Source organism: Brachyhypopomus gauderio, chromosome 9 (genome assembly GCF_052324685.1).
Source record: "Brachyhypopomus gauderio isolate BG-103 chromosome 9, BGAUD_0.2, whole genome shotgun sequence".
Classification (NCBI taxonomy): domain Eukaryota; kingdom Metazoa; phylum Chordata; class Actinopteri; order Gymnotiformes; family Hypopomidae; genus Brachyhypopomus; species Brachyhypopomus gauderio.
In genome coordinates, this window is record NC_135219.1 from 5,326,605 (window position 1) to 5,338,930 (window position 12,326).

The 12,326-nt window shown below is 38.8% G+C and overlaps 3 protein-coding genes across 3 annotated transcripts; 1 reads left to right on the forward strand and 2 right to left on the reverse strand.

Annotated features, from left to right (window-relative positions):
* Positions 1 to 2,980: 2,980 nt before the first annotated feature.
* On the reverse strand, positions 2,981 to 4,027 carry LOC143523639 (trace amine-associated receptor 1-like). Its single transcript, XM_077018197.1, has one exon. It carries the CDS (start codon positions 4,025 to 4,027, stop codon positions 2,981 to 2,983), a length of 1,047 nt encoding a protein of 348 aa, XP_076874312.1.
* A 3,732-nt stretch (positions 4,028 to 7,759) lies between these two features.
* On the reverse strand, positions 7,760 to 8,743 carry LOC143522606 (trace amine-associated receptor 1-like). Its single transcript, XM_077016320.1, has one exon. The coding sequence runs from the start codon at positions 8,741 to 8,743 to the stop codon at positions 7,760 to 7,762; it is 984 nt and encodes a 327-aa protein (XP_076872435.1).
* Positions 8,744 to 10,693: 1,950 nt separating this feature from the next.
* taar1b (trace amine associated receptor 1b) lies at positions 10,694 to 12,026 on the forward strand. The gene is made up of 2 exons (XM_077016157.1): positions 10,694 to 10,784; positions 10,891 to 12,026. The coding sequence occupies exon 2, from the start codon at positions 10,898 to 10,900 to the stop codon at positions 11,945 to 11,947; it is 1,050 nt and encodes a 349-aa protein (XP_076872272.1). The 5' UTR covers positions 10,694 to 10,784; positions 10,891 to 10,897; the 3' UTR covers positions 11,948 to 12,026.
* Positions 12,027 to 12,326: the final 300 nt, after the last annotated feature.

Below are 12,326 nucleotides of genomic sequence, written 5' to 3' on the forward strand. Positions count from 1 at the left end.
ATGTAACAGATTATTCAAAGGCCAAAGTAAACAGATAAGTCTTTAGTTGAGATTTAAACATTGAGACCGTGTCTGAGTTCCGAATAGAGGCAGGAAGATTATTCCACAGTTGTGGAGCTTTAAAAAAAAAGGCTCTTCCACCTGCTGTGATCTTTTTGATCCTAGGAACAGTTAATAACCCTGCGTCCTGTGAACGAAGTGAACGTGCTGGGTTGTAATGTTCAATAAGTTCACTAAGATACTCTGGAGCTAGGCCATGCAGTGTTTTATATGTTAATAAAAGTATTTTATAGTCAATACGTATGTCTGCTCTTCTTTTTCCAGCTGACAGAAATACTACTTACATACACAAACCTCACAGTGCATCAGCTCTGACCATTGTTCTACTTTGTTTGGCATTCGTTTGGTTAGTTATTGTTGCAAAATATGTATCATTAAAGCTGTTCAATAGGGAAGTGATGGTTTCAATATTACTTTTGGTTATATCTTTTGGTTTATTCTAAGTTAAATATGTTAGTGTGTACACTATGCATACCAGAACTAATTGGATGCAGTAGAATTAAAGTCTGTGGAACTACTAAATGCACTAGACTCTGATGCAAAGTGGCACATTTGGCCTGTACATACTGTTGCCAAAGGGTTGTAAGCGTCAACATATGAAGAGCCAGGAATGAGAATGGATTGCACCATATGCCCTCTGTTGAGTAGTGGAAGGAATGAACAGTGAATACATGTTGTATATGAACGGGGAGGAAAGAATAGTGGATACATGTTGCACATAGACAGAGGTATGAAGAAGTGCCCGTCTGAGCAGCCTGCCGCGTTGGACCAGACATTTTTAACCCATATCATGCATGTTATGATTGTGGATTAGACTTATTTTATGGTTTTATAGTTTAATGTGATTTCAATTTATTATCATTTAGGAGATAGCGTTTTCCCTGTCTTGACTTGAAGCCTACTGCATAGGACTAAAAAGATTTTCTAATGATGAATGACACAACCACCTATATTTAACTCAAGACCTTTAATTCATGACCTAGAAACTGACTGAATGTTAATCAATTTTGTAATTTTTGAAATTAAAATGGAAAGTGCTACATAATTTTTTGTTTGTTTTGTTATTTATTTAATTATTTGTTCATATATATTTTTAAATTCTAGGTATAGATTCATATATCTATACAAATTCTAGGGTCTAGAATACATTTGAGGGCATGGTCTAGAATGTAAATTTTGTAATTGAAATTAGTTTACAAAAAGCTAGACATCCACCAGGACCAATTTTCTTCCATGTTGCCTGTGGTGCAAAGGTTGGTGAATGGAAAAGGGCTTTGCTATTGTAGATAGAGAAGGATGAATTTGTAGCCATCCTTTCTGTAAGAATGTTTAATGTGATGATTTATTCAAAGTAAAAAAGAGGATAAATATCAGTAATCATAGGCTGCAAGTTTGGAGTTGTTCAAGATTTTGTTTAAAGAGTCATGGTGAATGGTCACCGAGATAACTGTCCAGTACACATCTAACTGACATAGCAGCACATGACCATGACGTCTCCTTTGAATTACCTATAGTTTTATGCATTTTCATGTAGAGGTTTCTACATTATACAGGTTCTGGAGAAGAGAGACAGTCGAGTCTTAGTGACAAGAGGAACAATGTGGGTTCCGTCCTGGTCGTGGAACCCTGGACCAGTTTTTTACCCTTGCGAAGGTCCTAGAGGGTGCATGGGAGTTTGCTCAACCAGTCCACATGTGCTTTGTGAATTTGGAGAAGGCATTCGATCATGTTCCTCAGGGTGTAGATTCACACAGGTAATAAACTCGCCAGTAATAAACTTGCCAACAAGCGAGATAGGAGAATGAAATACCGCAAAGGACGGTGGAAAGAAAGAGAGAGAGAAAACTAAAGTAAGAAATGTGGAATACTCAACACGAGAAAAGAGAGGGGAAAAGCCAACAAAGGACGCCAGGGGAAGTCGCTGACAAATGGCTGGCGACGAGCAGCATGGAAACCAAACGATTCAGCACTGACCTGCTACAACTCTCTCCTTAAAGTAGGGAGGGAAACAGCTTTAACAGATCACTGCTGATTGCGAAGACTCTGCCTGGAACCGACCCGTGGGCTCCTCCTAGTGGCGGCCAGAGGAATCGCTCTGGAGTCAGACAAACTAGGACAACATCCAGGGGAAAGTTCCACAAAGTTCTGCACAGTAGAGAACTGTCACTGAGCTGACATGTAGTGTGACAGAAACATAGAAACAGCACTCAAGTAAACTTATTCCAAAAGTGGTATTGATTAGAAGTGGTTTAGTGGCTTGTGATGTATGTAGTCTACATGGACTTTACTGGTGTGTGTCATCCGTACCACTGGTGGCGCTGGGCTGCCCTGTTGTGTGTTTTCTCTCTGTACACCAATGCAGATGCTTCAGTAAAGCAATATGGTTCCAATAGTGAAACAGTGTCCATGTGTGTGTCCTCGAAGGGTTGTCTAAAGGAACCCACAACATAACATGGTTAAAAGTGGTATTTTGGGGAACTGTGTTTTGGGACATGTGGTGTATATGACTGATGAGTCAAGATAAGTAAGTTTTCTAATTCCATTTAAAACTTCAGCTTTAGCTACAGCTTCAGATAGCTTCAAACATAAAAAAGAATAAAGAATGGCCTTTTTAAAGCAGAAATAGAAGCAAAAAGCATTCTGAACCTGGAAAATATCCTAGACTGTTGGTTTGATGAAAAGTACTATTCAAGCAGAATTGAGATTAATTAGGGTTCTGGTTTTATTGTATCAGAAGGAAATTTCCTTTTCCAATATGGTACAATATTTCAAACAGGGTCACAGTTGAGTCTGAACTACTCTTACAAAAAGAAGACATCAATGAGGACAGCAAATAGGAATAATTAAAGTTCTTTGAACTTCACAACTTACAGGTTACTTGTGTGAGAAATAATGTTAAACAGTCATTTGAATAACTGAATCACTCTGAGCCTAACATTATTCTTGTGGAATTATTCTTAAATATTTTGCCTAATAAAATAACTTTGAGAGCCTTTCTAAACCATCTGTAAAAGAATGCATACACAATAGGGTTACATGCTGAATTTGAATAACCTATCCAACCAAATACATCAAGCAGTTGAGGTGGGCCACCGTAATGAAAGTACATCACCATTATACTATAAATTGAAAATGGTGCCCAAAATGATAGAAACCCCCCCATAACAACAGCTAAGGTTTTAGTCGCCTTTCTTTCTGTTTTACTAATGGTAAGCTGCCCTTTAGATGTGTTCATCTGAGAGAAAGTGTTGCGAATTAAACGTGACTGCCTCTGTGCCACAAGATATATTTTCAGATAGATGCACACCATGATAATGATAGGAATGTATAAAGAAAAAGTGCTTGCTGTCAAACCTGTCATTGGCCCTAGAATCACTGCACAACCCCCCTCACATGCAATATTTCGGTAATAGAAGTTTTCAGGACCTTCGAGACTAACCTCCAGAAATACCATCCCAAACCCCACTGAAACAGAGAATGTCCAACAAACAACAATAATGAATACAATAGCAAGAGGAGTCATTTTACTATGGTACAGCAGAGGGTGACATATGGCATAATATCGTTCAACAGAGATAAACGCTAGATGTAACACAGATACAGTACATAATGTGATGTCAAGGCTGCTGTGTATTTTACAAAATAATGTGCCCAAATACCAGCAGGTCTCCACAGTGCGTATCATACTGGGGGGCATTACGACCCCTCCTACAAGCAGGTCAGCAACAGCCAGGGAGAGAATGAGGTAGTTAGTTGGAGTGTGTAGATACTTAAAATGAACGATTGTTAGGATCACAAGGAGGTTTCCAACTAATGTAAGAAGTACAACGGCGCCAATAAAAAAATAAATTACACCTCTCAAAGCCAGTGGATAATTGAACTTCTGACAAGAATTAGGATCAATTTCAAAACAAAAATAAATGTTCTCTGTACTTCCATTATGGCTTAGGATCATGTTTAAGTCCATCATGTAAAAGACCAGAGTTGTTGAGTTGTTAGTTGATGCTTTCTGTAAAAGAATAAAAAATTAAGCATTCGTACTATAAATATGTACCAATATAAATAACAACAAAAATAGACAATATTTTCCAAAACAAAACACATGATAAAACAGAGCAGCTTTGTTGACAAGCATTCATTGTATTGTCTTCTGTACAGCATTCACAATGTCACCACATCTGATGAGATTCAGAATCTATAATTAGTTATGTTTTATATTTGCACATACACACACACATACATACATATATATATAAATTTTCTTTGAATTAAGATAATGTATTATGTTGATAGGAACATTCAGATTATTAGGCTTTTCAATATTTCAATTTCACCATTTTCACTACCATGCTTTTACCTCTGTATGTGTAAAAAGGAGACAATGGCTCTCATTTATAGTCCTACAAACATCTTTCCACTACATCATTACTTCAAGTTGATCCCTGGAGACTCTTCCTGTTGGTCATTAAATGTCTGGCTTACACACTGTATCTGAATGAACCTCTTCCTTTAAATAATGCAGGGTTGACAACTCTCACGTATTGAGCGTGAGACACACGCATTTGACTGCTTTCACACGCTCTCACGCCACACTTCCGATATCTCACGCCAAAAAAAAAAAGTAGTTTATTTACCACTGATCCACATCTATGATTCAATGAGTTACTAGTTCGCTGTGGCGCCAACCACCGGCGATCGATAGATCGCAATATAATACTTCATTTGTGTCCATCTTACGTTCGCCACGTCAACAACTTTCGTTCGCCACCCATCACCCCCCCCCCCCCCTCATCAATTTACACTCGCCACCTCCTCCAGGTTCAAATCTCACTCCAAGCGATCTTCAAAAGTTGGCAACCCTGATAATGGCACTGGGGCTTACTCACCAATGCACCAACAGCAAGCAGTGTGAATCCACTATAAGTGTCCACTGCATTGCCCATGCCCAGCCAATCACTCTCTAAAATGTCAAATCCATTCTGGCCTCCCTGGAGAATGAGAGCAATGTCCCCAAACACCAGCAGGTCTCCACAGAGCGTATCATACTAGGAGGCATCACAAGGCCTCCTAAAAGCAGATCAGTTACAGCCAGAGAGAGAGTGAAGTAGTAAATATGCATTGGGTCATTCCATGTCAAATCAACCATGTCATATCATTGATTTGGGCTAGAGCGACTAGTTTATCAGGTGAGTCGGCTAAAAATGCTTAGTAGTTAGGTGCTGTATGAGATATTTAACTGCACAACAAAATGATTTCACATTGGGCTTAGAGGGCAAACGGTATGATTTTACTTGATGTGTGTGCTACCTGGCTGGTGGGGCACGGGAGAAGAAGCCTATCTGTGACCGTGCGTGCTGTGGTGACGCTTCCTTCCACTCGCTGAACTGAACTGCTGCTGCAGCGCATCTGATGTTAAAGGAAGAGAGAGGTCGGGTGTGTGTGAGGTGGTGGCTCATTTCAGGGCATTGTTTTTAATCACTCAGGTTTTCAAAAGATCAATCGAAACTGACCTCAGTAAAATGTTAATAATAATAATCTTTTTTTTTTAAACCGAAGTTTCAAAGGGCAGTTTCGTTGATAAAGGGCAGATGTCTATGTCTGCACGCCTATGCAGTAGAGAGACACTACTGGACATAGGAAATACAAATAATTAAGGTAAAGTTTGCAAATCTATGTGTTAAGCTGAATATTTTCTGTTGTATAGGTTTTGTTAGGCAACATAAATTAACACAATCATTTGTGAAAGAAGAAACGGGAAGTCCCCCATTACCTGTGAAAAATGCCCATCTGCATTCATGTAATGACAACACTCAGTAGCCTATAACTCCTTCTCGTACTTTTTGGTCTTTTTATTGTCTTAATTGTAGGCCTATATTGATTTACTAATTGCAAAATATATGCAACAAGGCCTGCAGACATTGGAGGGTAAACAGAAGTTAACTGAAGGACTTAACAATGACTGTATATAGTTAATATTGGATATGGATTTTATCAGTTGGTGGTGTGACTTTTTTCCATTGAAAACTCACGTTTAGAGAATGTTACAAATAAAAGTCAAATTTCATTCAACATATGCGTGTAATTTTTCTATAATGAAGTGTTCCACGTGTGCTAAAAAGCGCCCACAGTTGGTATTGATCCCTGTTTTGTTGGCAGTTCTAACATGATTGTTGACAGACAGACAGACAGACAGAAGTAAAGGACATTTTTCCCTAGCACAATATGCTGATGTTGCTAAAGCTGATTACCTGAGTGGAACACAATTGTAACTTTGATTTTAATGATAGAATTCTAATGACTGCCTTAATGGTGTGGCTAAGTTGTGAGTAGAGATACTCAGACTGGTTACTGTATCATTCCAATGGCCACATTACATGTACAAGTCAGCCAAATCTAAACAGTTTGTTTCAGCCCATGTTTTCTGACATATGCATCCCACAAGAAAATTAATGGTTTCGCTTTTTTCAGAATTTCTGAGTGAATTTTTCATGTCCCCTTTAAAGCTTGATGGTAAAGATAAAGAAAGCTATCCAAACTTTGACTGCCACTACATGTAAAAGCATTGCTGTGTGTTGACTGGATAATAGCATCTGTCAAATTCCATAAATCTGTATATGAATGTTGACAGGAAGCAAATATAAAACAGGAACACGGGCAAATAGAAAAGAAATGTTATCTGCAAAGTCAATAAGTAAATGTTATGTAGAATTAAAAGATATTGCTATGTTACATGAAACTGTGTTTCTGTATTTTTTTTGTAACATAAAAAATAATATAACAACTTTTCCAAAGATGTATATTCAGTACTGGAGATATTTGAACCTATGAGCTTATAAACAAAAAAAGCAAAAATGAAGAGAGCACTTAATAGAAAATGAACTGGCAAGAGTGATTTTATATATTTAATGAAAATAACAGGAAGTCTAATAGACAAAACATGTACCTGAAGTGTATATCTTGAATGGGAGTGTACACTGTGGTTCAGTCAATGATCTACGTTCAGTCAGTGAGGATCTACAGTGAGTACAGTCTAAGGCACGGTGTATTCCTGACCACAGAACACAGTTATTATCTGTGTAGGACAGGTGCTAGCTATTTTAATAATTAAGGCTATAAAGTATACTAGTTATTTTTACATTTTCAACTATATGTATGTCTTAAAGATAAGAAACAATGCTTTTTTTAAAAATACAATAAAATAAAGTCAGGCATGAAGTTACCCTGTTGTGTAAACACAAATAGAGAATTTCTGAGGGAAAGGGAGAGAGATGGAGGGAAAGAAAGAGACAGAGGGAGAGAAAGAGTGAAAGAGAGGGAGTGTGTAAGAGACAGAGGTGTTTCCTAATGCTTTCTACACTGTGATTATTGTCATTAGGCAGTCTATGGAGAATTGCCTTTTAAATGTACTCAGTAACTCATGTACATGAACAGCCTCTGTTTGTAAGTACAGTGAACTATATTTAAATGAAATTTTATATAATTGTATATAAATAATATACATAAAACAAGGAAATAATAATTAAAGAAATAAAGAATACACAGTGCTTTCCAACACACATCTTGACCATTACTAAGTATGGATATGAATGTCTTATATTACATATTTGAGACCAGTTTTTACAGACTGAAATTGGACTGTGTTTGAGAACACAATAAAAATGTAAAAAAAAAGAAAATCATTTTCATTATTAATTTAGAACTATAACCCATTTAATAATTTTGTTACAAGAATCTTAGCAGTTTTCCTGAACCAGCTGTAAAAAAATGCATATATTAAAGGGTTAAACATCGAGTTTAAGTAAGCAACCCACAACAGCACTTCATACAAAACTGCTGGTATTGAATGATGTACGATAGGATCTGCAATATTACACATAAAAAATGGGGTCCAGCAAAAAAGGAAATTTCCAATAACTACAGCCAGGGTCTTGGTAGCTTTGAGGTCTTTAGTGACCAATGGTGCACAGGTTTTAGAACTATTTTTGTAATTGTGAATAACCTTAGAATGTTTTTGTGCTATGAAAAAGATCCTACTGTAGACACTAACTATTATAAACACAGGTACGAAGAAAAAAATTATTGAATATTCGACACCAATTTCTTTTGCGTGGAGAGCGAAACATCCCCCCACGCATACCTTGTGAAAATCGTCTTTGTTTTTAATTTCAGGATTTGACAGTGTGATGGCAAAGCCAAAAACAGTGGCCAGCCCCCAGCTGGACACGACCATGGCGACACAGACCCTGTGGGATGTGCGGTTCTGGTACTGCAGGGGCCGGCTCACAGCCAGGTAGCGGTCGATGGATATGAATGTCAGATGCCACACCATGGTGTTACACAGGATGATGTCGGCAGTAGAGTGAAAGTCGCAGAAAGCATTGCTGAAATACCAGCAGGTCTCAAGTGAACGCACAAGGCTGGGTGGCATCACCAGGCTCCCCAGGAGCAGGCCGGCTACAGACAGTGATAGGATGAGGTGGTGCGTGGCTGTCTGCAAGTGCTCGGAGCAGACGATGATGCAGATGACTAGCAGGTTGCCGATGATGATCAGCATAATGACCAGACTGAAGACGAGGTAGAGGGGCACACGTAAGGCCAGAGAGTAGACGATACGGGGACACGATCCATTCACAGACTGGAAACACAACACCACAGCCTCAGCAACTCCTGGACTTGAGTTCATTATGACGTACACCTGGATACAGACAGATAGAATCACCTCCACTTTTTCTGGTTTACACAGTGAAATGACCATGGTTCAATTATAGGCTGAACAATTCATAGGCTGAGTGATTGATTGGTGAAAGGTAAAATGTATACCTGTTCATAACTGTGATGATTGCACATTTCTCAACAAGACACTTTGTAAGTACAAAAATCTTATATAATAAATATAATATAAAATATAGATCTACTATAATATAAAAATAATATAACATAAAAATCCCATTCAAATAGGCTTTTTAAACAATACTTTTTTTTACAAGAATTCAACAATATTTATTCCACATTCTTGGTAGTCATAAAAGTTATGCATTCACAAATACATTTTTATGTTGCTCTATAATTTGAATTTTATTAAACATTGAAAAATCTTTTGTATGCAGAGAAATCAAATAAAAGTATCCTGTACATTACCTCAGAATGGCTTGTGGCATTCTGATCCTAGATACATCTAAAATATATATATATATATATATACAAATACAAATTTTTTTACTACGGTTTACAGTATAGATACTTTAAACCAATCAAACACTCATTTTGTACCCTCATGTGACACAAATGGCACTTTATTGGCTCGTGGCTTGTCATGTGTGTCTTTCCCCGAAGGAGCTCAAAAACAGCTGTATGTGAAAAACAACATCATATGTTACTTAACAGTAAAATGCATATGCCCAGAGAATGGGGGTAGAGGATAAACTCATACCTAACTCCCACATCATTTGGTAGTAATATGCAGCAGTCATAACTGGACATTTATGTGGACGGGGCCATTATTTTATCTGATTACATTAGGCTTCACTGCGGACTTCCAATGCGTCATTATGCTTTAATTTCATATTAAGGGCACATGAAGGTCTTTAAATAATATCACTTTGTTTCATCAGATGTCTGCTAACCATTAAGGCCTCTGTGTACCATTTTATATGCAGTTTTATACAGTACTTTTGGCAGAACAAACATTTAAGCAAATACCCAGAATCAAACAGAGCAGGTGGCCATAAGGTGTTTAAATAATACAGGGCAGAAATGGGTGGATAAAAAACAGATAAGAGAGTACTTTTTCATTAGCATGATTATGATTTTCTCTAGATTGGTTTTAAAGTACTGTTTCATTAACTAGATATAACAATACATGACGCAATATGAACATGTAAACACATCTACTTTTTATCTCTGCCAAAATACCTGGATTCGTGTCCTTCTCAGTCCATGCAGTGTAAAACGTAACATGATGAATAGAGGCCTTTGTATCAGTATCAGGCCTTTAAGTGTCAATATTAGACATCTGGGTGTCATTGTGAGCATGTATTTACATAGATTGTGATTCTGCACTGGCCATGTTTCCAGGATAGTGGACTAGCCATATGATTGCTGGGATTCACAAAGCTGTTTGCACTGGTTGGAAGATTCAGTCTCACGCAGATGAACTGTACACATGGGGCAGTTGTGAGGATCAAGGCAGCCATGGTTTTCCTGTCTGATTCATGACTGCTCGCATGTAAAGACTGTTTGTACAACAACACAAACATGTAATCAGGGAAATCAGTGGTCTTTTTTATAATGATTTGATAGTGGCAGGGTTAGTCAGTGGCAGGTGTTGTCTGGAAGACAGGCGGACGCACAGGAGGACACGCACTTTGCTGTACATTTTCAAAACAACCTTTTGTTTTGGATTTTTTTGTTTGTCTGACTGTTTTTATAAGACGTCTTAAATGATCTTATACTCTTCAACATTGTTTTCAGTATCTTTCTTGAATGCCATACTCCTTGAAAGGAAAATTCGCACAAGAGTGCAACACCCTTGGGAAAAGACATTCTTGGACAAAAGCTATCTATGGAATACCCGTCCAACCCCCAGGACAACAATATTTATGCATTCCCAGAATAAATAAATGTGTTCCCTTGCAAGAATATCTGGGGGTACTGCAGAAACATTAAACAGTTCCAAACATACGGAACCAGACAAAAGGGCTTCAAGAGGACTTTACTACCATCTGGTAAGTCCATGTTGTTGTTTCTCATATGCCTGTTCAATGTACAACTGCAATGTAGTTGGCTTATATGGTGCCAATTTGTGATTGATGGTTTTGTTCTCTCCCACAGCATCAGAATGGTTTACCTAAATTTCTCAGACCTCAGTTCACAGGATCCAGCACAATCACTCTTCTGTTACGACGCCGTTAATGAATCCTGCCGGAAGATTCTGAGACCTCTCAACTTGCAGATCTTTATGTTCATCACCATGGTGATTACCACCATGGTGACCATTGTGGGGAATCTGCTGGTCATTGGTTCCATTGCTCATTTCAGGCAGCTCCACACACCAACCAACTACCTCATCCTGTCCCTGGCTTTGTGCGACTTCCTGCTGGCTGTGTTTGTTATGCCCTTGAGTGCCATGCGTTCGGTGTATGGCTGCTGGTACCTCACCGATTTCATGTGCAAGATGCACACAGGCATGGACATGACGCTGAGCACAGCGTCCATCTTTCATCTCACGTGCGTGTCAGCAGAACGCTTCTGTGCTGTGTGCAGCCCTCTGACATACCGCACGCGGGTGCGCTCAGCCACCGTGCTCTGCATGGTCTGCTTCAGCTGGCTCATCTCCGCTGTGTTTGGCTATGCCATGATCTTCAGTGGGCTCAACCTTCAGGGTGACGAGGCCTTCTATGACTCCCACCTGCGCTGTGTGGGAGGCTGTCCTGTGTTCTTCAGCCGCAGCTCTGCGGTTATCACCTCAATGGTCTCCTTCTTCATCCCTGGCCTGGTTATGTTTGGGATCTACTCCAGGATTTACGTTGTGGCCAGGGAGCAAGCAAGGTCAATTGACTTCCTAGCCAACCAGCTGCGTTTGGACGGTCACAAATCAAGAGAATTCAGGAATCGTGCCTGGAAGGGTACAATGACGCTCTCCATTGTAATTGGAGTGTTCCTCATTTGCTGGACTCCGTTTTTCCTCTGCAATATTATAGACCCTTTCATCGGCTTCAGTATACCTCCAGGGATAACGGATGCTCTGGTTTGGTTTGGATATCTGAACTCCACTCTGAATCCCTTCATTTACGCATTTCTTTATCCATGGTTCAGGAAGGCTTTCAGGATTATTGTAAGTGGGGAGGTCTTTCACAGGAACAGCTGCAGAATTCAGCTGCACTTGTGAACAGGGCATGTAAATTCCCTCAAAGTTGCAGTTCCCTCAATAGTGCACATCTGTAATTGTGACTAAGCATTTATGCAAAAAGCATTTCTTTGAGCTGGAGACCTTTTCTTTTGCTTCTTCAAACAAACTATAGTCTATAATAAAAAAGTTATTTTTTAACACTGTTGTATGTGCAGTGAATGTGTGATTTGGCCAAGCCTATTTGTGTTGGTCTTAAGTTCCTGTGTTAACATGTGGTTAAAATGCACTAGGCCACTGTTTGAATCCTTTTCATGTCACCTCTTTATTATATTGGTGTTTTTTGATGTTCAGTGTTTGCATATCGAATTGAAGGGTATTACAGCAACTAAGTAAAAGTAACATTCAGATTCCAGTTATG

Excerpts from the sequence above, each read along its gene's own strand:
- LOC143523639 (XM_077018197.1), bottom strand. The coding sequence starts at position 4,027 with ATGGACTTAAACATGATCCTAAGCCATAATGGAAGTACAGAGAACATT.
- LOC143522606 (XM_077016320.1), bottom strand. The coding sequence starts at position 8,743 with ATGAACTCAAGTCCAGGAGTTGCTGAGGCTGTGGTGTTGTGTTTCCAG.
- taar1b (XM_077016157.1), top strand. The coding sequence starts at position 10,898 with ATGGTTTACCTAAATTTCTCAGACCTCAGTTCACAGGATCCAGCACAA.